Source organism: Oreochromis aureus, linkage group 23 (genome assembly GCF_013358895.1).
Source record: "Oreochromis aureus strain Israel breed Guangdong linkage group 23, ZZ_aureus, whole genome shotgun sequence".
Taxonomy (NCBI): Eukaryota; Metazoa; Chordata; class Actinopteri; order Cichliformes; family Cichlidae; genus Oreochromis; species Oreochromis aureus.
The window spans coordinates 1,720,036-1,741,722 of NC_052963.1; the positions used below are offsets into that span (position 1 = coordinate 1,720,036).

At 43.1% G+C, this 21,687-nt stretch overlaps 1 protein-coding gene across 1 annotated transcript; it reads left to right on the plus strand.

The window, feature by feature from the left end:
- Nucleotides 1-544: 544 nt before the first annotated feature.
- On the plus strand, nucleotides 545-19,449 carry LOC120436178. Its single transcript, XM_039606643.1, has 5 exons — nucleotides 545-1,047; nucleotides 1,340-1,583; nucleotides 13,983-15,000; nucleotides 17,287-17,818; nucleotides 19,107-19,449. Exons 1-5 carry the CDS (start codon nucleotides 545-547, stop codon nucleotides 19,447-19,449), a joined length of 2,640 nt encoding a protein of 879 aa, XP_039462577.1.
- Nucleotides 19,450-21,687: the final 2,238 nt, after the last annotated feature.

Below are 21,687 nucleotides of genomic sequence, written 5' to 3' on the forward strand. Positions count from 1 at the left end.
TTGCTTTCGGAGGCACGAAGATCAAGTCCACAGGCACAGTTACTCTCAAGTGCAAGCTAGCTGGACAGTTATATGACCTGCAATTCCAAGTTGTAAAACACAATGTGCAACCCATCATCGGATTAAAGGACAGTGTGCGAATGAAACTGGTTAGTTTCAGCAAGGAAGTCTACCATGTTGACACAGATCAGGATGAGACACTGGCGCAGAAAGTGTTTCACGAGTACGCAGACCTGTTTAAAGATGAAGTCGGTGACTTACCTGTAACCTACTCAATGAAACTCACTCCAAACGTGTCACCTGTCGTCAACCCTCCACGGCGCGTTCCTGTTCCTATGCAGAAAAGAGTTGAAGAGGAACTCCAAAGAATGCAGGCCTTGGGAGTAATTGAACCAGTGGAGGAGCCCACAGAATGGGTATCCAACATGGTCGCAACACACAAAAAGAATACTGATGATGTTCGTATCTGCATTGATCCAAGGGATCTGAACAAGGCACTAATGCGACCTCACCATCCCATGCGAACTGTGAAGTAGCTGCTCAGATGTCTGGAGCAACCATTTTCTCAGTTCTGGATGCAAAGAGCTCTTTCTGGCAAATTAAACTGGATCCTGCCTCATCTCTTCTCACCACATTTGCAACACCCTTCGGCAGATTCAAATTCCTGAGGATGCCCTTTGGCATCAACACCGCTTCTGAAGTCTTCCAGAGAGCCATGGAACAGATATTCATGGGATATCCATGCGCAGTGATTGTGGACGACATCCTAGTGGGAGGCAAAGGAATAGAGGAGCATGACAAAAATTTGAAAAAAGTTCTGGAGCGGGCCAGACAAGTAAACCTCAAACAGAATCCAAAAAAGTGCAAGTTCAGACTTAAAGAAGTGAGCTACGTGGGACACATATTCACTGACGAAGGACTAAAAGCAGATCCAACTAAAATCTCCGCTATCAATGAAATGCCACCACCAGAGGACAAGACGTCTCTCCAACGTTTCCTGGGAATGATCAATTACCTGGGCAAGTTCATCCCAAACTTAAGTGAACTGTCAGCACCACTTCGTTAGCTGCTTCACAAGGATGTGGTGTGGAGCTGGACTCAACATCAGCAGGATGCTTTCAACAAACTTAAAGCGTGCCTCACCAGCCCACCAGTACTTCAATACTATGACATGCACAAGCCAGTGACTCACATGTGACGCTTCCCAGCATGGTCTAGGGGCTGCATGCCTTCAGGACGACAAACCTGTGGCGTATGCATCAAGAACTTTAACTCCAACTGAAAGAAGGTACGCTCAGATAGAGAAGGAGTTACTAGCTGTAGTGTTCGCATGTTACAGATTTTACGACTACATCTACGGAAAGCCAGTGGTGATTGAAACTGACCATCAGCCTTTGGTCACAATCCAAAACAAACCTTTCCACACAGTTCCGGCACGGCTACAGCGCATGATTCTACGATTACAAAAGTACAACCTGACTCTGGTGTACAAGAAAGGCAAATACCTTTACATTGCAGACACACTCTCTCACACACCAACGCTGGATGAGCAACCTCTAAAGGAAGAGGGGCGCGACTTCGAGGTAATGTCACTTCAGCTCATCTCACCAAGACGCCTACAAGAGCTTGCCAAACACACCTCGAAGGACGCTACTCTACAGACACTTGCTCGTTACGTCCAGCAGGGGTGGCCAAAACAAGTGAGTAGTGTACCTATAGAAATCAAACCATTCTTCAGCTACCACGATGAACTAATCATCGACAACAACGTCATTATGAAAGGCAACAGAGCCATCGTTCCAGCATCACTACATGAAACCTATCTACAGGAACTACACAAGGGACATCCAGGCATAGAGTCTACAAAAAGGAGAGCAAGGGAAAGCATGTTCTGGTTGACAGTAAACTCTGACATTGAGAACAAAGTCAAATCATGCAGCATTTGCAACAGTCTAAAGCCTCACCAACAAAAACAACCCCTGAAACTACACCAAATTCCTGATCTTCCCTGGTCCATCACAGCCACAGACATATTCGAATGGGACAACCGCCACTACCTTGTGCTCGTGGATTCATATTCTGGATGGTTTGAAATAGATAAACTTGAAAACCTAACATCTGCCTCAGTCATTAACAAACTCAAACGCCACTTCTCAGTACATGGGATACCACAAAAACTGTACTCAGACAATGGCACCCAGTTTACCAGCCAGACCTTTCGTGAGTTTGCCACACACTGGGAGTTTGTACATGTCACAAGCAGCCCTGAGTTTCCTCAGTTGAATGGACTGAAAGAGCTGTCCCGAGTGCTAAAAGACTCCTTGAAACATCAAAAAGAGATGGAACTGATTTCTATTTGAACCTGTTACATCTACGCAACACGCCACGAGACAACATTCTTGGCTCGCCAGCACAGAGGCTGCTATCAAGGCGAACGCGGTCAACCCTTCCTGTGTGCAAAAAACTGCTAACACCAACAGCAAAAGTGACAACCACTATCAAAACTCAACTCACAAAAAAGCGTAAAATTCAAAAACAGCACTACGACAAGTCCAGCAAGCTGCTCAGGCCATTAACACCAAACCAGGTGGTGAGATTACAAACACAGAGAGGACATGACAAGATTGGAGTTGTAAGTAAGGTATGTGCTGAGCCTCGCTCGCATGTCATTGAGTCGGGTGGAAAAGAATACAGGCGCAACACACAATATCTTCTGCCTGTGAGCGAGCCTCAACCTGAAAAGCTCGCTACAACACAAAATGAACTGGACACATCTCAACAAGCAGATGAAACTGAGCCCAATAAAACACAAACCAACAAACATGAAACAATTCAAGTTCAACTTGACCCACCACAACATGGCACAAAACAGAACAGGTGATAACAACTACAAAATGCCAAGTACGCTCTGATGACAACTTGTACCGAACCAGATCTGGTAGAGTGTCTAAACCGAATAGTAAATATGTGGATTAAAAGCACACTGGTGCTGTAATTTCTGTGTTTTATCTCGTATTATGTTATTGCATACTTGTCGCAGTTATGACAATGATTACCGTGAATTTCATTTGACATTTGAACCTTCATTTTTTTTGTGTAATCCATAACCTGATAAGTTCTTCCATTACGGTGGTGTTGTTTGATTTGGGTTTGCCTGAGAAGCGCAAAACTAAGAAGAAAAAAAAAACTGAAAAGGGGGATGTAGATAACGGCTTCCCTTCATTGGCTTCCCTTCATACAAGGTATTAAACAATCAGGCCCCATCTTATCTTAATGACCTTGTAGTACCATATCACCCTATTAGAGCACTTCGCTCTCGCTCTGCAGGCCTACTTGTTGTTCCTAGAGTATTTAAAAGTAGAATGGGAGGCAGAGCCTTCAGTTTTCAGGCCCCTCTTCTGTGGAACCAGCTTCCAGTTTGGATTCAGGAGACAGACACTATCTCTACTTTTAAGATTAGGCTTCAAACTTTCCTTTTTGCTAAAGCATATAGTTAGGGCTGGACCAGGTGACCCTGAATCCTCCCTTAGTTATGCTGCAATAGACGTAGGCTGCCGGGGATTCCCATGATGCATTGAGTTTTTCCTTTCCAGTCACCTTTCTCACTCACTATGTCTTAATAGACCTCTCTGCATCGAATCATATCTGTTATTAATCTCTGTCTCTCTTCCACAGCATGTCTTTATCCTCTTTTCCTTCTCTCACCCCAACCGGTCGCAGCAGATGGCCCCGCCCCTCCCTGAGCCTGGTTCTGCCGGAGGTTTCTTCCTGTTAAAAGGGAGTTTTTCCTTCCCACTGTCGCCAAAGTGCTTGCTCATAGGGGGGTCATATGATTGTTGGGTTTTTCTCTGTATGTATTATTGTGCAATCTACTGTACAATATAAAGCGCCTTGAGGTGACTTCTGTTGTGATTTGGCGCTATATAAATAAAATTGAATTGAATTGAATAACAGCAGTGTTATGTTTGTCCATACTGCCTGCTGTTGTTGCTGTTATGGAGAGTTTCAGCAGGTGTCGCTGTGGTTCTCTCTGGGTTATGTGTACTTCCTGTTATGAATGTACAAATGTTCATGTTGGCTGCTAATAAACGCCTGGCATACAGTTACAGCGGACTGATTATTGTAAGAAAAACTTCAATTGTTAAGCAAGGAAAGGTCAAAATTAAATGTAGCAATGATGTCAGATGCAAATAAAGGAACCATGGAAACAACAGACAAATCCACAAATGATATTCAACCTTTTGCCTCCTTGCATCCTGTTCTGGATACAAACCACTCCTCCGTATAATCAGATGACGTAAACCCTTGGCTGTTTTTTAAGATCGTCTGATAAGCAACAATATAAAGTACCTAAAATTATTACCGCCTTAATTTTTGCAGAAGCAAATAGTAGCGACATGCAGATTTTGAAGTGGAGAGAATAATTCATCCAAAAGAAGAAAAAAGAAAATATAGATAAAAAAACTAGATCCAGGGGTGACGACAGGGAGAGAAGAGAAAATAAAATATGTTCGAGAATATATGACGTGAATTTAAAAGAATCCTAGGTGTCACTGAATGTGGGCAAGAAATTGATATAAATGAATTTTCTGAATAATTAGTGGATACTTTTAAAGGCTGTAGACTGCTGGGCTGAGAGTGAAGGGCTACATTTTAAAAGAAATACGCAGCCTATGAAAGAGACATCACAAAAGTTTTGAATTGGAAACTTAATGAAATCTTGTCTGACGATAGCCTGGCTTCAACAGTGCTGGAAAGAGCACGCAAAATTAGTCATTAAGAAAACATAAGATACCTTTTTGTGTTTAGAACTTAAAACCACCTACACTGTTAAATTAATTACACCTACCTACTCCAAAAGCTTTGTTAAAGAAAATTAGATAATTGGAGGTTATTGGGTTGTTGAGTTCATTGAGTAATGAAATGCATGCTGGACACATGACTCCTGAAGACGATGAACATATTAGAGAGATTACTATTCATGTGGAACTGCTCAATTTGCCACCATGTCACAATAATACTGAACTTAATAAATATGCAATTAACATTATACAATTGCCCTCTTAACAAAGAGTAGGAGGACTTATAGAAAGCCTATCATAATAAGGAATGATTGCCATGAACAGGGTACGTATCACTGTATTTATGATTATTTTACAGGCGCATTAATTTGTGAGCTGTGGGACAACCATGTGATTGACAGATACAGGCCCGAGGAAGAAGGAGACATCAGCTACAAATGATGGACACAGTTTATATTAATGATGTGTCTGCAGGAGAGCAGTAAGAGGAAGAATGACCCGTCGAAGGAGAGCAGTGACATGTAAGAAACACGCTCCATATATGGACTGGAAGAGGCATGAATAATACACATACACATGCTTTAGAGGGGAAATGTTTGAGGGGTGAGTGCACTGCAATGGATTCATGAGATTGATTTATACTAGATGAGGATGATGAGATCAAAGCATAGGTGAGGCAGAGCTTAAGGGTGGTGGTGGTGGTAGGATATGTGAAGAAAAGTGATGAGGTGATGCAATATAACCAAGTAAATGTACTGGTGGAAAATCTACATCCATTCACAACTAATTTGGGGGAAAATCACAAGGAGGTCATGTTATGCATGTTTTCTTCTTCCACAGTCAACTCAAGATTTGTGTTTTTGATGGTTAAACCTCTAAGAGGGACTCGGGGATTAATCCTCTTGGTACATAAATCATCCCTATTAGTGATGAAACCCATAATAAACCCATAATAGGCCTAATAATTTATTTCTATGCACATTTAAAGCAACAGCTGTTGACCAAAGTGATGTACATCTAATTAAATAAGATTTATAGAAACACACACACACACACACAAGAACAAGATGACAGAATTGATTTAATTTATTTAATAAAAGAAACAAAATGAGAAAACCTGAGTATGTAGTAACACAAGTAGTTGAAACTCATTATGATTTAAGAGCCAGGGAATAAAAGTAGGTAAAACTACAAAGAAAACCTATAAAATTAATAATTCCTTACATTAAGTACCCAGTAGTACACGCCAACATTTCTAGTGATCACAATGGAGATGATGTCCACATCATCCAGGTTAAATTTTATTTTGCTCTTCATTCTATATATTTCACATACAAGGTTCAGTACATGCCAACTTGTAAATTGAAGAAATGGAAAAGAGGGCTTTGTTATCCTACCCTGGAACACTGCCAAGTCATTGGTTCAGGTATGTGGATGACGCCTGGGTGAAAATCAAACCACAATTCTCTGATCACATTAACTCGGTGGACCATCACATCAACTTCACCAGGGGGGATATGAAAAATGACAGGCTAGCCTTCTTAGACTGTGACTAATGGGGGATATTTTAGAGTTTGTGTGTTCATAAACCAACACATAGAGATCTGTATTTAATTTCGAAAACCTTTAGTGACCCCTTATGTGTCAGGAGTATCGGACCATGTGACATCAAAGATAATACTATGGCACTACGGGATAGCACTAAAAATAGTCAGCATCATCAGGAGGGTCTACGATGGGTTCTCTTGCAAAGGCATTCATGACTTGGGAAGCTATCCGAGTTCCTGACAAGAGTGCCAGTGGTCACTTCTTTTCTTGGTGAGGCTTGTGCCAGCTCTGGAAAAGACATCCAGGGGACACTGAAAAGGAAAGGAAAGACATGTAGGAGAAAGGTTGAGAAAGAAATCACTGTACATGGGCCCTAAGATCAGCCAGGAGAAGACACAACTCCTGCACATCAACAAAATAAAGGAGCCAGTACAGGTTTAAGAAGAGGCAGTGAATAACAACAATGAATTTACATATCGTGTAAAGGTCAGGAGGGTATGGGGAAGACACCCAAATGAAGAAATCCCAGGAGGCCTTCCAGAGAGCTGCAGCCATCTCTGTTAAAACCAAGCTCCCGACATTCACATCTATTGTGAAGTTCATTTTGCTGTATAGGTTAGTGATGGGAATTCCGGCTCTTTTTAGAGAACCGGCTCTTTCGGCTTGGGTCACTAAAAAGAGCCGGCTCATTCGACTCCCAACCGGCTCTTCAGGCTGTTTTGTTGCTTTAATTAATTTATTATCAACAACAATATAAAATTATGCACAAAAGGAATTACTAAGTTTATATATATGAATATATACGGTGGCCCCTAGAGACAAATCACGTACAAACTCCGAAGCACATACAAACTCCAAAACACATTGCTAGTGTTAACTGAACTTCCTAAACAGAGCTACCTAGATCACTTAAATTACACAATTGAAAGCATATGTGTATTGTTTGTGTATTTATACACCAACACTCATATATATTTATATAATTAAAAAAAAAAATGTTCATGTACCTGTTACTACCACACACCAAATCCAGTCGTTTGTACTTTCTGGCTTGTGTAGCCACTAGGTAACAAAAGCTCAACACTGCGCCTAGCATCCTGGAGCACTTCTGTTGTGTTTTGTACGTGTTTTGGAGTTTTTACGTGCTTCTGAGTTTTTACGTGTTTTGGAGTTTGTACGTGCTTCTGAATTTGTGTGTGCTTGTGAGTTTTTACGTGTTTTGGAGTTTGTACGTGCTTCTAAGTTTTTACGTGTTTTGGAGTTTGTACGTGTTTTGGAGTTTGTACGTGCTTCTGAGTTTTTATGTGTTTTGGAGTTTGTACGTGCTTCTGAATTTGTGTGTGCTTCTGAGTTTTTACGTGTTTTGGAGTTTGTACGTGCTTCTAAGTTTTTACGTGTTTTGGAGTTTGTACGTGCGTCTAAGTTTGTACGTGTTTTGGAGTTTGTACGTGCTTCTAAGTTTTTACGTGTTTTGGAGTTTGTACGTGTTTTGGAGTTTGTACGTGCTTCTGAATTTGTGTGTGCTTCTGAGTTTTTATGTGTTTTGGAGTTTGTACGTGCTTCTGAATTTGTGTGTGCTTCTGAGTTTTTACGTGTTTTGGAGTTTGTACGTGCTTCTAAGTTTTTACGTGTTTTGGAGTTTGTACGTGCGTCTAAGTTTGTACGTGTTTTGGAGTTTGTACGTGCTTCTAAGTTTTTACGTGTTTTGGAGTTTGTACGTGCTTCTAAGTTTGTACGTGTTTTGGAGTTTGTACGTGCTTCCTATTTTTTACGTTTTGGAGTTTGTACGTGTTTTGGAGTTTGTACTAGAGATGGCACGATACCACTTCTTTATGTCCGATACCGATATCATAGTGTGTTTTTTAATCAATAAAACTGTTTTTAATATCTTGCTGCATTTTGTATAAGTTCATACTCAAGTTTAAATAAACAACAACACTAAAGCTATTCTGTTATACCTGTGTGTAAAAAATACACTGCACCCAAAATATTTCATAGTTCAGCAACACTGATCAATCTAATAAACTTAAACCTGCTCCATCCTCCCTATTCTGGTATTTTAAAGAGTACTTAGCAGAAATATTAAGCAACCTAACTAATAGGGTTGCAAACTCCCAGCAAAAGAAAATAGGGAACCATCCCCCACCCTCCACCTCATGATGCTTAATCGACGTAATCAACTTTAATTTGATGCAGTGTGAAAAAAAAATGCACAGAAATAAATTATTGTTAAAAGATTATTGAACATATATGTGATCAGCTCCATGAAATGTATTCCTCAATTTATCATGTCTACGTGACTTTTCACCTCGTAACTTGTGTGCAGCTACTAACCGCTTCCTGTCTTCAGAGAACATTTAGATATAGAGAAGTGAAACCTCAGCTCTTTTACGAGTAGAGAAGGGAAAAACCCGCTGCTCTGAGTGACGTTGTTACCTTGACACACACACACAGACAGTGTTGCCAACTTAGCGACTTTGTCGCTATATTTAGCGAGTTTTCAGACCCCCTAGCGACTTTTTTTCTATTAAAAGTCACTAAAAAAAGACGTGAAAGCGCGTATCACTTTTACTCTCAACAAGCAGCGGGTGCTGTAACGCAGTCAGTTCTTCTTTTACTCTTTTACTCTTATGCTGTTTTGTGGATCACAAGGTTTAAAACTACTTATAAACACACAAACACAAAGTAACTCCACCAGAGTGCCTATTTTGGGTCACTTTTGCCGGTCCAAGCCCGGGTAAAGGAGCAGGGTTGGAATTGTGACATTAAACAAACAATAATTGCTAAAAGAAATTTAATTTGTAGTTCTAAATAAACTCTAAATGCATTTAGTACGTTTTTTACTCACTTTATGTCTCTTCCACGATGTTATTTCTCTCTCCAACAACATAGGTTACAATTATATTAGCGTGACCAATTATGCAAATTAGGTGATGACGTCATTTAGCAACTTCTAGCGACTTTTAGGACAGCCAATAGCGATTTTCCTTACTGAGGAGTTGGCAACACTGCACACAGACACAGAATAAATAAAGAACGCAGACAGAGATGGGACGCAGATCCTGCGTTCCATGGCTGCCCTCACCAGTTAAAGAAAATCTGCAGTGTTTGTGTTTTCTAACTCAGGTGTCTCAGCTGAACAAAGAACGGCAGGGTGATTTAAAGAAATCCCCTGTCATTTAAATTGGTCCTTCGAGCAGACACGTTTCTGTGACTCCAATGTAAGGTCTGACTGCTGCATCCTGACGCCGTGAGAAGCCAGCACCGAAGTCTGTCGACAGCCCTCTCTAGGTGAAAAGACCTGGGACCTAAGAAAAATTCGGGTCCAGGCCGGTGTAATAGTTCTGGTCCACGACGGTGGGATTCAGCCAGATGACCTGAACAACCAGCAAAAGACGACTGCGGGTGAGAAAACACTGAATGAAGGTCTAACCCGCCGCAAGGGTCTAAGTTTTGCGCAACAGGTCTAACCCGCCGCAAGGGTCTAAGTAGGTCTAGCCCGCCGCAAGGGTCTAAAGGGGTCTAACCCGCCGCAAGGGTTAAAAGAAATAAACACGTGAAATAGGTTTGAGTTCGCCGGAAGTAACTAAGTTTAGGTTGGTTTTAGAAGTAGCCGTCAAATACTTTGTGACAAATAAGGTTTAAGTTCGCCACAAGGAACTGTGTTTAGAGTGGTTTCAGAAGTGACTGTGAAATACTTCGTGACAAATTAGTGTGCAAATGTCTATCTGTGTGTATGTATATGTGTTTTGTGTATATATGTTTTGGAAGTAAGTTGATTTTACAGCACAATAAGCTGCTGAACTACTTCCATTGTTTTTTTTATTGTTTTCCTTGTGTATCCTGCAAAAGCCCAAGTACTGGTGACAAAGGGGAAAGGTTGGGTTCAGTCTCATAAAACTGACACCGCCCTGTGGATAGCACAGGGTAGAAGGGCGTGTCAGCAACCACCCCCGAGTCTAGTACCAGAGAAAGCTTTGCAGTTCTGTGATAATGGGGAATCAGCCCACCAAACTCACTGCTGACGAGCAGTGGTTAGAAAAGAAATGTCCAGGCGCCGGACAAATCAGTGCTTGTAGATGGAGAAAGCCTAAGAAAACAAAACGTCCCACTATACATTCACCCATATCAGGAAGAACATAATAATCCCTCATCAAGTAAAAGATTAGAGATCAAAGTTTAAAAAGGGAAGGATACAGACCCAACTGAATACATATAAATACAAGAGGAATGCATAGTGGAATAAACAAAAGGTTAAATTAAATTAGAGCTTATGTCTACTATATTCAAAATAATAATAGGAAGGATAACAACCTGGAAATTGGTACTAACAAATGAAACAAAATTGGGTAGATAACCATGCCCAGAATGAATAGAACGAATGAAAGCAGATAATTCACACGAAAACATATTAAATAAAATAGAGAGATGCATAAGGTATATTAAGGCTGTGTCATTGTTCAGCCAAGGAAAAGGTAAATGTCTCCAGCTTGGGAGGGGGTGAAACTGCAGATCACCCCCAGCCCCTGATGTATACATAATAAAATATAAAATAATAAACTATTGTATATTAGTAGTACAGTAGTATATTGTAATATACTAATAAATATTGTGATATACTACTGCTGTTATAAAAAAACAAAACAATAATAATATTAATAATGACATACTATTAATAAGAAGAGGCACCTCAGTCAGTTATGATGTGAGGTGGATAATTGTTAAAAGTAGTCTGATTCAAGCTTAAGGTTTGCTCAAACTCAGTACAATGATATATGAGATGAAGAAAATAAGGAAAATAACTAAACTAATCAGGTGCATAGAGACACTTGACCTGATTGAAAACCTGTCATCCTAGACGAGACATTGTTGAGATGTAGAGCACTCCTATATTAACAACTACTAAGCCAAACCCTGTACACAACAGCTAAAGCTACAGGTTTGAGAAGCTGTCAGGCCTGAGAGTGATTGTAAATAAAAGACATCTGTGTAATGTAAAATAAGAGATCTTTGTGTGAAAGGAGTCTCTGTGTCAGCAGTGCACTACCTGTTGACTTCTATTTTTAGATGGCGTGTGTGTGAATGCAAATGAGGAGCGGTGACGCGCATGGAGATTGTTGCTTTCGGTTTAGAGTGTTATTGAGCTTTATAACTATTGTTTGCAAATGTTGCTAAATGCCTGTGACTGAGATGCTGGTTTTGCTCACTACAATTGTATAAATAGAGTTTGAGTTCATTACTGTGGATGTATAGTAATTGACTGAGTTTTGATATATATATTGAGTGCATTGTATAGTACCTAAGACCACTATATATCTTTCAGTAGTAACCTCTCTTGAGCAATAAATGCTGGTGTGTTTTAGTTTTTTTCTCCAGTTTATGTGTGTGCTGTGAGAATGATTAGAGGTTTGAGTTGTTTTTCTTTGACTTGCACTTTCTGATTATGAAAAGCATGTCCAAAATACTCGTATGAAAGCATATTTTGAGTGATTTTAACTGTGTGAATGCTGTAAGTATTTGATTTGAGTGACTCTGTGTGATTTGTACTAATAGTAAATAAGTAATGATAAGACTAGGGAGGTTCGTAGTAGGGTGATTGAAAAAGTGCAGTGTGTGAAGTGATTCCTGATGTTTGAAAGAGCTCTATTCAAAAGTGTGTGCGTGACATAAAGGTGTATTGTTTTAGATCAAGATTTAGTAGAATTAAAGAGGGTTTGTAGGCTATAAATACAAAGAAAGACAAAGAGTCTGCAGAAACAGGAAATGTGTGCCTGTGGTGTGTTTGTGACAGGAAATCGTGTGTGTAACAGGAACTACATGCCCATAAAAGGAGCTGACTGTGTCAAGACAGCTCACAGAGAGAAACAGACGAGTTAAACTCTAAGAAGATGAAGTGAATGAATGTTTTAAGAAAAGTAGTGAAAATGATATTAATTGTATGCTTTAGTGTGTCAATACAGGTGGATTTCTCTCAACCTGGAACCTTGAGTACAGCGGCAAAAGCATAGATTAATTGGGAAAATAAGGCAGTCTTTGGCTAAAATTTTATAGCTTGACCTCTCACTTTGTCCTTTACTCTGAGAAGAAGCTCAAAGGACAGTTAATCTCATGATGAAGACCGACAGAACATCGTGGACTTGAAGAATTAACCCTTTAAAACCGGTCGGAGCGGGCACGCTCCGTTTTGCGTAACTATTTTTAAATCCCGGTAGCTCTGCAACCACGTAAGCTAGAGCAATAATTTTTTTTACATATGAAACCGGAGAAGTTGTACTTACATCTTATGCCATTAGCTTGCCCGAGGTCACAGTTTCCTTCCACATATAGCTTTGCAAAAACTGCATAAAAAGCGCTTGCAGCAACAAAAACATAATATTCCAGAAACACGTTTTGCCGATCCGATCAGCTGTTCATAACACTTCCTACGTTGGAATAGACGTCAGCGCGAACTTTCGCATGTCCGCCATTACCTGCCCGAAACCGGAAGTGACATCATTTTCGCGGAAATGTAGTTTTTTTTTACTATCAGGGCCTCAGAGCCTATACTGGTGTTTTTAAAAGTTATCTTTGACTTTATGACTTTCTGTGTCGTTTCTGGGATGCTTAGAACTCGAATTGCACTGCTGGAAATAGTTTATTTTGATGCATATGCTGCTTTTTTGCAAATTTGCACTATAATATTTATTTTCGTTTTTCCTGCAGTATATAAAAATTGGTGTATTTCAAAAGTAAAACTATGAAGACACTTTCCTGTGGTGGGAAACTAGTTTGTGCAACTTTTTTGTATTTACAGTTTTGAGGGATAAGCCTCTTAAATTTCTCTAACTAGAAATACATGTTAAAAAAACAAAAACGATTTTCAATTTTTTGGTAGTTTATTGCACTTTTTTGCAATTTATGTAATTACTATGCACTTAATGCATACATATTATTAAAATTTGGGCTATAATGGTTGTATTGATGTATATCAACTTGAAATGGTCCCAAAATTGGCACTACAGCATGTAAAAATATAATATAAGGTCTGGCGGACTTGGTTCTATGGTAGGTCTTAAAGGGTTAACAGCAGGCAAAAGACAGTGCAAATAAAAAATAAGACTGACTGATGACTTCAGAAGCAGAACGAAAGAAACCACGTGATGAAAACATGCACGGGGAAACTAGAGGCTGGTAAAGAACAGATGTGACATGACTGGGGGGCACTGATTCGAAGGCACTGAACATGATATTTTGCCGGGGTGGAACTTAACTTAAAAGAAGAATACTGAAAGATCAAAACAGAGAAGAAACAGACTGTGTATGTTGGAGCTTTGAAGGCCACACAAGGACACTGTGAAAAAGGGACAAGGACCGGTGGGAGGTGAAGCCAGGACAAGTTCGAGTGCGAGAATACAGGATATAATTGGATTGAAATTGAAGGCTCGTCGTCCTCCTCCTCCTCCTCCTGCTCACCGTCACCATCGCCAGCGCGTTTTACGTACGCGGTCGCCTCCGGTCGCTCCGTTGCCAAACGCGGGGTCGGCTCCGGTCGCTCTGTTGTTGCGACCGGCCACGTTTCGCTATCGAGGTCTAGGGGTCGAGGAAGACCAAGAGCAGCAGCAGCAGCAGCAGCAACAGGAGAACTTGGAGGAGGAGGAGCAGGAGGAAGAGGCCGAGGAAGAAGAGCAAGAGGCCGAGGGGGATAACGACTGGACAGCCCGAACGCTCTCAGATGACGAGGAGCGCTACTGCTCGGAGGATCAGGAGGACGAAAACGACGAGGTGGCGGACCATGGGTATGTGGCCGCACAAGATCACGGCTACGAAACGCCGTTGCAACTTTGCGAGGACGGTGGCTCGCAAGGCAAGCCGAACCACCGAGAGGAAGGGGAAGAAGCAGGCGCTGAACCGGGGCGGGGCACTTGGGAGATTTGGCAAGAGGACGACGCCGGCCGTGCTGCAGGTGGCGTTCATGATCTTGGGCGCGATCGCAGCCACGGCGCTGTCGGTGAAACTCGCGACGCAGATGTAGCCGACGATTACGACGACGACGAACAAGAAGACGACGAAGACTACGAAGACAAAGACTATGAAGAAGAAGACGACGAAGACAAAGACTATGAAGAAGATGAAGACTATGAAGAAGAAGAAGAGGACGAAGAAGACGACCTAGACCCGCGAGGACGAGGCCCCACCGAAGAGGCCGTGGCGGCGGCGCGAGACGAGGCCTCCTCATTCATGGCCTACTTTCCGCCAGAGCTAGAGGACTCGGTGATGGCCATGACCAACCTGGAAGCGGACAGGAGCAGGCCCGCCATCGACGGGTGGAAGCCCATGGGGCGCGTCGAGTTCCGGGCCTACGTGGGGCTGCTGGTGTTCGCCGGCGTGTACAGGTCCCGGGGAGAGGCCTGCGAGAGCCTGTGGGACGCCGAGAGCGGCAGGTCCGTGTTCAGAGCCGCGATGCCGCTCAAGACCTTTCGAGCCTACTCGGGCGCGCTGCGCTTCGACGACAGAGAGACCAGACAAGCCAGGCGAGGCGAGGGCGGCGGCCACGGCTACGACAAACTGGCCCCCATCAGAGCCGTGTGGGATGAGTGGTGCACGAGGCTGCCCGCCATGTACCGCCCGGGACTGGAGGTCACCGTCGACGAGAGACTGGTGCCGTTCAGAGGTACGTACGTGGTGCATGTTGTGTGTGTGTGTGTGTTGTGTGCGTGTTGTGTGCGTGCGTGTGTGACTGGGGAATGAGAGGAGGAAGAGGAGCCTGAACGGCGACAACGCTAGCTTTCTGGGCATTGTTGTCGTTGGGGTCTGCGTGTGTGCTTTTACATGACTCTTTATATCTTCCACGCTTGCAAGCACGTTCTCTGTCAAACTCACGTCTCTTCTTCCGTTTCTGCCCCAATCTCCCACACTTTCCCACATCGCTCTGGGGGACGAGAGGAGGAAGAGGAGCGGGGAACGGCGACAACGCTAGCTCGCTTTGTTGTATTTGTGTTGGATTCTGCGTTTGTGCTTTTACATGACTCTTTATATCTTCCACGCTTGCACGTGCGTTCTCTGTCAAACTCACGTCTCTTCTTCCGTTTCTGCCCCAATCTCCCACACTTTCCCACATCGCTCTCGCTCTCTTTCTGTCTCTCTCTCTCGCCATCAGGAAGGTGTCCGTTCAGACAGTACATGCCCAGCAAACCGGCCAGGTACGGGATCAAGATATGGGTGGCGTGCGACGCGCGTTCCAGCTTCGCGTGGAAGATGCAAGTCTACACCGGCAAGCCCGACAAGCGCGGCCCTCCTGAAAAGCACCTGGCCACTCGAGTGGTCGTGGACCTCACCGAGGGATTGCCGCCGGGACGCAACGTCACGTGCGACAACTTTCTCACCTCGCGCGAGCTTGCCGACAGGCTCTTTCGCGAAAGAGGCCACACCGTGCTGGGCATTCTGCGATCGAACAGACCCGAGATTAGGGCTGAACGAAATATCGCATTTGCCATAATATCGCGATATGATCAAGTGCAATTTTCTAACCGCAAAGGCTGCGATTATACTCTGTTTACGTGACATGCGCGAGTAAAACATGTGATATGATCAAACGAGATTGTCTAACCACAGAGGCTGCACTCTGGTCACGTGACACGGGGAGCAAAGTTTTGAAACAGTCTACCGAGAGTGAACTAGCAAGCAAAGCTGTAGCCTACACAATGGCCTCAGGTTCAACAGAACCAGAGCCTGCGGGGATGCTAGTACCAAAGAGGAACTGCACATCGGCCGTGTGGGAATATTTTGGGTTTAAAAGAGATGATGTCGCACAGAGTCAGGTACTGTGTAAAACCTGTCTTGGTAGAGTTTCTACATCTCGGGGAAACACTACAAATTTGTACCAGCACCTTAAGACTCAGCACAAAACAGAGTATGATAGATGTATGGCTAAAAAATCTAGTAGTGTGCAGAATAAACCTAGTAACGTTACTTGGCAAGGATTATTGACCGAACTGTTTGAAGGTGTTACGCCATATGAACGCACTTCAAAACGGCACGTGGAAATCACCAAAGCAGTAACCCACTGCATCGCGAAAGACATGATGCCCGTCAATACGGTGACCAAGCCTGGATTCAATAATGTGGTAACTACACTGGATAAGAGGTACAGAATGCCCTCCCGCACGTATTTCAGTCAGACTGCAATACCCGAGCTACATATGCAATGTAAGCGGAGGGTTGCAGCGGAGTTAAAGGCTGTTGAGTTTTTTGCGGCGACAACAGACATGTGGTCAAGCCGTACAGCAGAGCCCTATCAAAGTCTGACGGTGCATTACATTACCAAGACCTCCACCTCGAAGCTCGCAGCCTACAAACGGCCTACTTCCCGAAGACCACACAGGGGAAAACATTGCTGCTGGCCTGAGAGAGGGGCTTGCGTGTTGGGATCTCCTGAAGACAACCTTGTCTGCATAACGACGGACAATGCGTCAAATATGGTGAAAGCAGCACAGCTGAACGAATGGACCAGGCTCCAGTGTTTCGGACACAGATTACATCTTGCTATTGGTAAGTTACTGCCGTGAGAGAGAGAGAGAGAGAGAGAGAGAGAGAGAGGTGTGTGTGTGCAGTGCATGCATGTATGCGCGAGCCTGTGTATCACTCTCTCCCACAAACACACCACACTATTATTTATCTTGTTCTTTACTGCTGTTAATTCTAGATATGTTATGTCAACCCCACACTGATGTACCCACCTCTTCTTATGTATTTTCTTTTTGTTTTTTGTCTTATGGTCTTATGTTCTTGTATGTCATGATGTATGTAACAATAGCTTTGGCAACACTGTTCCCATAGTCATGCTAATAAAGCAACTTTGAATTTGAGAGAGAGAGAGAAATGGTGAAACCTTGCATCATAACTGCAATTGTATGTCTAACACTAATTTTACTTTTTACTTTATTTTTTTTTCCTCCAGAAAATGCAATCAAAGATGGTAGAGTATCAAGAGCAATTGGGCTGTGCAAGAAGTTGGTGGGGCACTTCTCGCACAGTTGGAAGAAAAAGGCAGCACTCACTGAGGCACAGAAGGAGCTTAAGCTTCCTGAGCACTCTCTCATTACTGAGTGCCCTACAAGATGGGGGTCCAAAGAGAAAATGATTGCCAGAGTGCTGGAACAGATGAAAGCCATATCGCAGGTATTGACAGGTGACCGACATGCACGCTCCCTCATCCCAACCTGGCAGGATGCTGAAGTGTTGGAGTCCATTCATAAGGCACTGCATCCTCTCTCCGAATTTACTGATGCTCTTTCTGGAGAAGAGTATGTGAGCATCTCCTACCTCAAGCCAGTTCTCCATCTTCTGGCAACATCAGTCTTGGCTGAAGATGCTGAGGACACTGATCTGACTAGATCAATTAAAACCAAGGTCCTGGCATACCTCAACGACAAGTATAGTGACCTCAACACCCAGGAGCTTTTGGATGTTGCGTCGTTCATGGACCCTAGGTTCAAAACGCATAATACATCAGCGCAGACAACCTTCCTGCCATTAAGGCCCGACTGAAGACAGAAATGGTGGAATCGGCTAGACGTACACATAATCAGGTAAATCCTTGAAAATTATATTTCCACAAACACATAATATTTATATATAAGCTAACTGCAAAACTAATGTCTCTTCCCATCTGGCAGGAGAAGAGGTCTCGCACTGAAACTGCTCAAAATTCTCCAAGTGCACAGGCCTCTGGGGAAAGGCAAAGAAGACTCTTGGTAGTCTTTTTAAAACCAGTGCGGCCTCTTCAGCTTTGCCTCTGCCACTTGAAGATGTCGTGGAGGCAGAGTTGAATAGTTACCTGTTGACCCCTGTCATTGACAGAGAGGATGATCCCTTAGCCTGGTGGAAGGTGCACAACATTCACTTTCCACGACTGTGCAAGATGGCCCGCAAATATCTGTGTGTGCCAGCCACAAGTGCCCCCTCAGAGCGTCTGTTCAGCACTGGAGGAATATAGTGACCTGCACTCGCTCATCCTTAAAGCCAGCAAAAGTAGATATGCTGGTCTTCCTAGCAAAAAAACCTGTGAGCTAGGATGATTATGGCTAGCTGAGCCATACTCATTGTGCACTTTAGTTTGTGCTGTGTTGCTGTTACTTACTGCAGATAATCAAGATGTTCAGCCAGTTTTAATTTAAAGGCGTGTTTGTGTGTGTGTTTATACAATTGCTATTATGTTTGCACTTTATGTGTAATGTTACTGACTGCAGAGATCAGTAAGATGTGTGTATTTTTTATTTTATTAGTTTTATTTATTTAATATTATTTTTAATTTAATGACTGTCTAGTAGTTCACAGATGTCGAAAAACTGAGTGTGGTAAAGCCACTGATTTTTTTATGTATATTTCTGCAATCTGCACATTGTACTGACTTTCATTTTAATGTTTACACCAGGGTTCCTTGTCAGCACTTTATGCTCAGATGTTTGTAAGCTAAAAATAAACTATTGTGTATGTTCAAATATACTGTTGTGATTGAAGAAGTTAAATAAAAATGTCAGTCATCAATTCATGCATCACCTCATGTCATCATAACAGAGGTCTGTCTTCCAGGAAAGAACAGTTTAAAATTAATGTAATATAGTATTGGCCATACTATATGATGTATTGCTTGTCTTTGTTTAATAATACAGAAGACAAAGACCTTAAAAAATAATCGCATCGCAATCGCAATATTGGGGCAAAAAATCGCAATTAGATTATTTTCCATAATCGTTCAGCCCTACCCGAGATCCCCAGAGAGCTGCGCTGCGTCAAGGGCAGGGCCGTGGGCTCCGTGGAATCCGTAGTACTCGGCGGCTCCGCGGCACAAGGAGGAGGAGAAGGAGGTGGAGGAAGAGGGCCAGACACGATCATCCTCTCCTACGTGGCCAAGAAGAACAAGAACGTGCTGCTCCTCACCACCGCTCCTCGCTACCACCACCGCTCCGGCCCCAAGTCCCGGCCTAGCCGCCGCAGCAGCAACAGCAAAAGCATCGGCAGCAGCAGCAGCGGCGGCAACGGCGGCGGCGGCAAACCTCCCTCCCTTGGTGCTGCATTACAACCGCACCAAGGGAGGCGTCGACAACCTGCACAAGCTTGAGCACGTACAGCTGCAGGAGAAAGACCTGCAGGTGGCCCGTGGCCCTTTTCCACAACATGGTCGACGTGGCGGCCTACAACGCGTTCGTGCTCTGGAGGGACCGACGTCGTAGTAACACAAGCGCCCCTCGGGGGTCCTAACAACCCCCTAGCGACCCCCACCCTAAACATCATAACACATATGCCCCGAGGGGGTCCTAGCGACCCCCACCCTAAACATCATCATAACGCATATGCCCCGAGGGGGTCCTAGCGACCCCCACCCTATCATCATCATAACGCATATGCCCCGAGGGGGTCCTAGCGACCCCCCCACACCCTATCACTATGATCATCATCATCATCATCAACACCATCATCATAATAACACACACGCCCCTCGGGGGTCTCCACGACATAGGCCCCGAGAACAGGCGGGCGCACAAGAGTTAACAGAACCGCAGAGAAAGACTGTTATGTTTGCTCACACATGCCGAGCGTATTAACACAACCATATATGGGAAACACCCCGAGAATGACTTTTGTAAAGTGCACAACAACATCAACATCCTCATCCAGGAAGAAGCGCTCAACTTTAACAAGTTTTAAAGAGACTGTTGATCGTAATTGGGCTTTTCCTGATTTTATTTTGTTTTCTTTACTTATGTTATTCTTTGTTTAAAGCTGTAATTTCACAGATGATAAGTTTGTCACTCACAGCATACGTAGATGTACCAAAACCGATGACGATCATGAAGACTTCATTTCATATTTGTTAGATAAAGATGAAGTGTAACTAATGAGGTGGTAACTGAGAATGTGAAAGACAAGTAGTTACCTATTATACATTTCATTTCTCTGATAAACAGGGCGGAATGTTACAAGATTATTGAACATATATGTGATCAGCTCCATGAAATGTGTTCCTTAATTTATCATGTCTACGTGACTTTTCACCTAGTAACTTGTGTGCAGCTACTAACCGCTTCCTGTCTTCAGAGAACATTTAGATATAGAGAAGTGAAACCTCAGCTCTTTTGCGAGTAGAGAAGGGAAAAACCTGCTGCTCTGAGTGACGTTGTTACCTTGACACACACACACACAGACACAGAATAAATAAAGAACGCAGACAGAGATGGGACGCAGATCCTGCGTTCCATGGCTGCCCTCGCGAGTTAAAGAAAATCTGCAGTGTTTGTGTTTTCTAACTCAGGTGTCTCAGCTGAACAAAGAACGGCAGGGTGATTTAAAGAAATCCCCTGTCAATTATTTTTCAAGAATAATTAAACAGAGTCAACATCTTTCTTCAACAGAATTGCAGACTGCACAGATGGTATCTTCCCAAAGGAAAAAGTACTATAGCTTACTAGGGTATATTAGACTTAACAGTTACTATATACAGTAATGGACTTCTATACATTTTACATCAGATTAAAACTTTGGGTGTAAGATTCAGATAATTATTTATTAAAAGCTAGACATTTTAAATGAGAATAAGAAAGAAAAGTATGTATTTGTGCCCCCTTTTCCCTGTTAATGCCCTATCAGCCCCCCTGGCTACACTTTGCTAGATCCGCCCCTGCACAGTTACCAGCCGTCAGCTACGTAGAAAAGGATCCTGGTGTAGAAAGTAATATTAAATACATTCTAACAACAGCTTATCAAGCTTAAACGTGCTGCTGTTGTTCAGCCGCTGGTTTCCTCTTTCTGGTGCAAAGTGGGCCAAAAACAAAGAAGAGAGACGGACTCGCGACAGAAAAGCCGATCAGCTGATCATTGATCAGTTTCATGATTGAAGTAGCAGCAGGAGAGGGAGAGAGAGAGGCAGTCGCTCCATATATCAGTTGTTAAGCTTAACGTGGGAACGCTTTACAAACATTCAGAGATGAACTTACACACTTGCTTTACTTCTCTCTGGGATAACTTCCTTGGAGATGAAGTGCTGGTTTGGTAGCGAGGCTACAAATACACACAGCCGCTCTATCACGTGACGCACACTGCTCCGACTTGCTACGGTTATGAGCCGAGTTACGCCGTGTCGCAAGTTTTGTGAGGTGCTTTTTTGATATTTAATGGATCGGATTACATTTTTTATTTCTCTCCGATATCCGATCCAGTAATTTACGTCAGTATCGGAGGGCTCGCGTGCGGAGTGAAGCGGAAAAAAAGTGCGAGAGAGAGGACGAGGGAAAGAAAAAAAAAAAACACGGCTCCCAATAAGGAGCCGGCTTGCATCGTTCACTTCAAAGAGTCAGCTGTA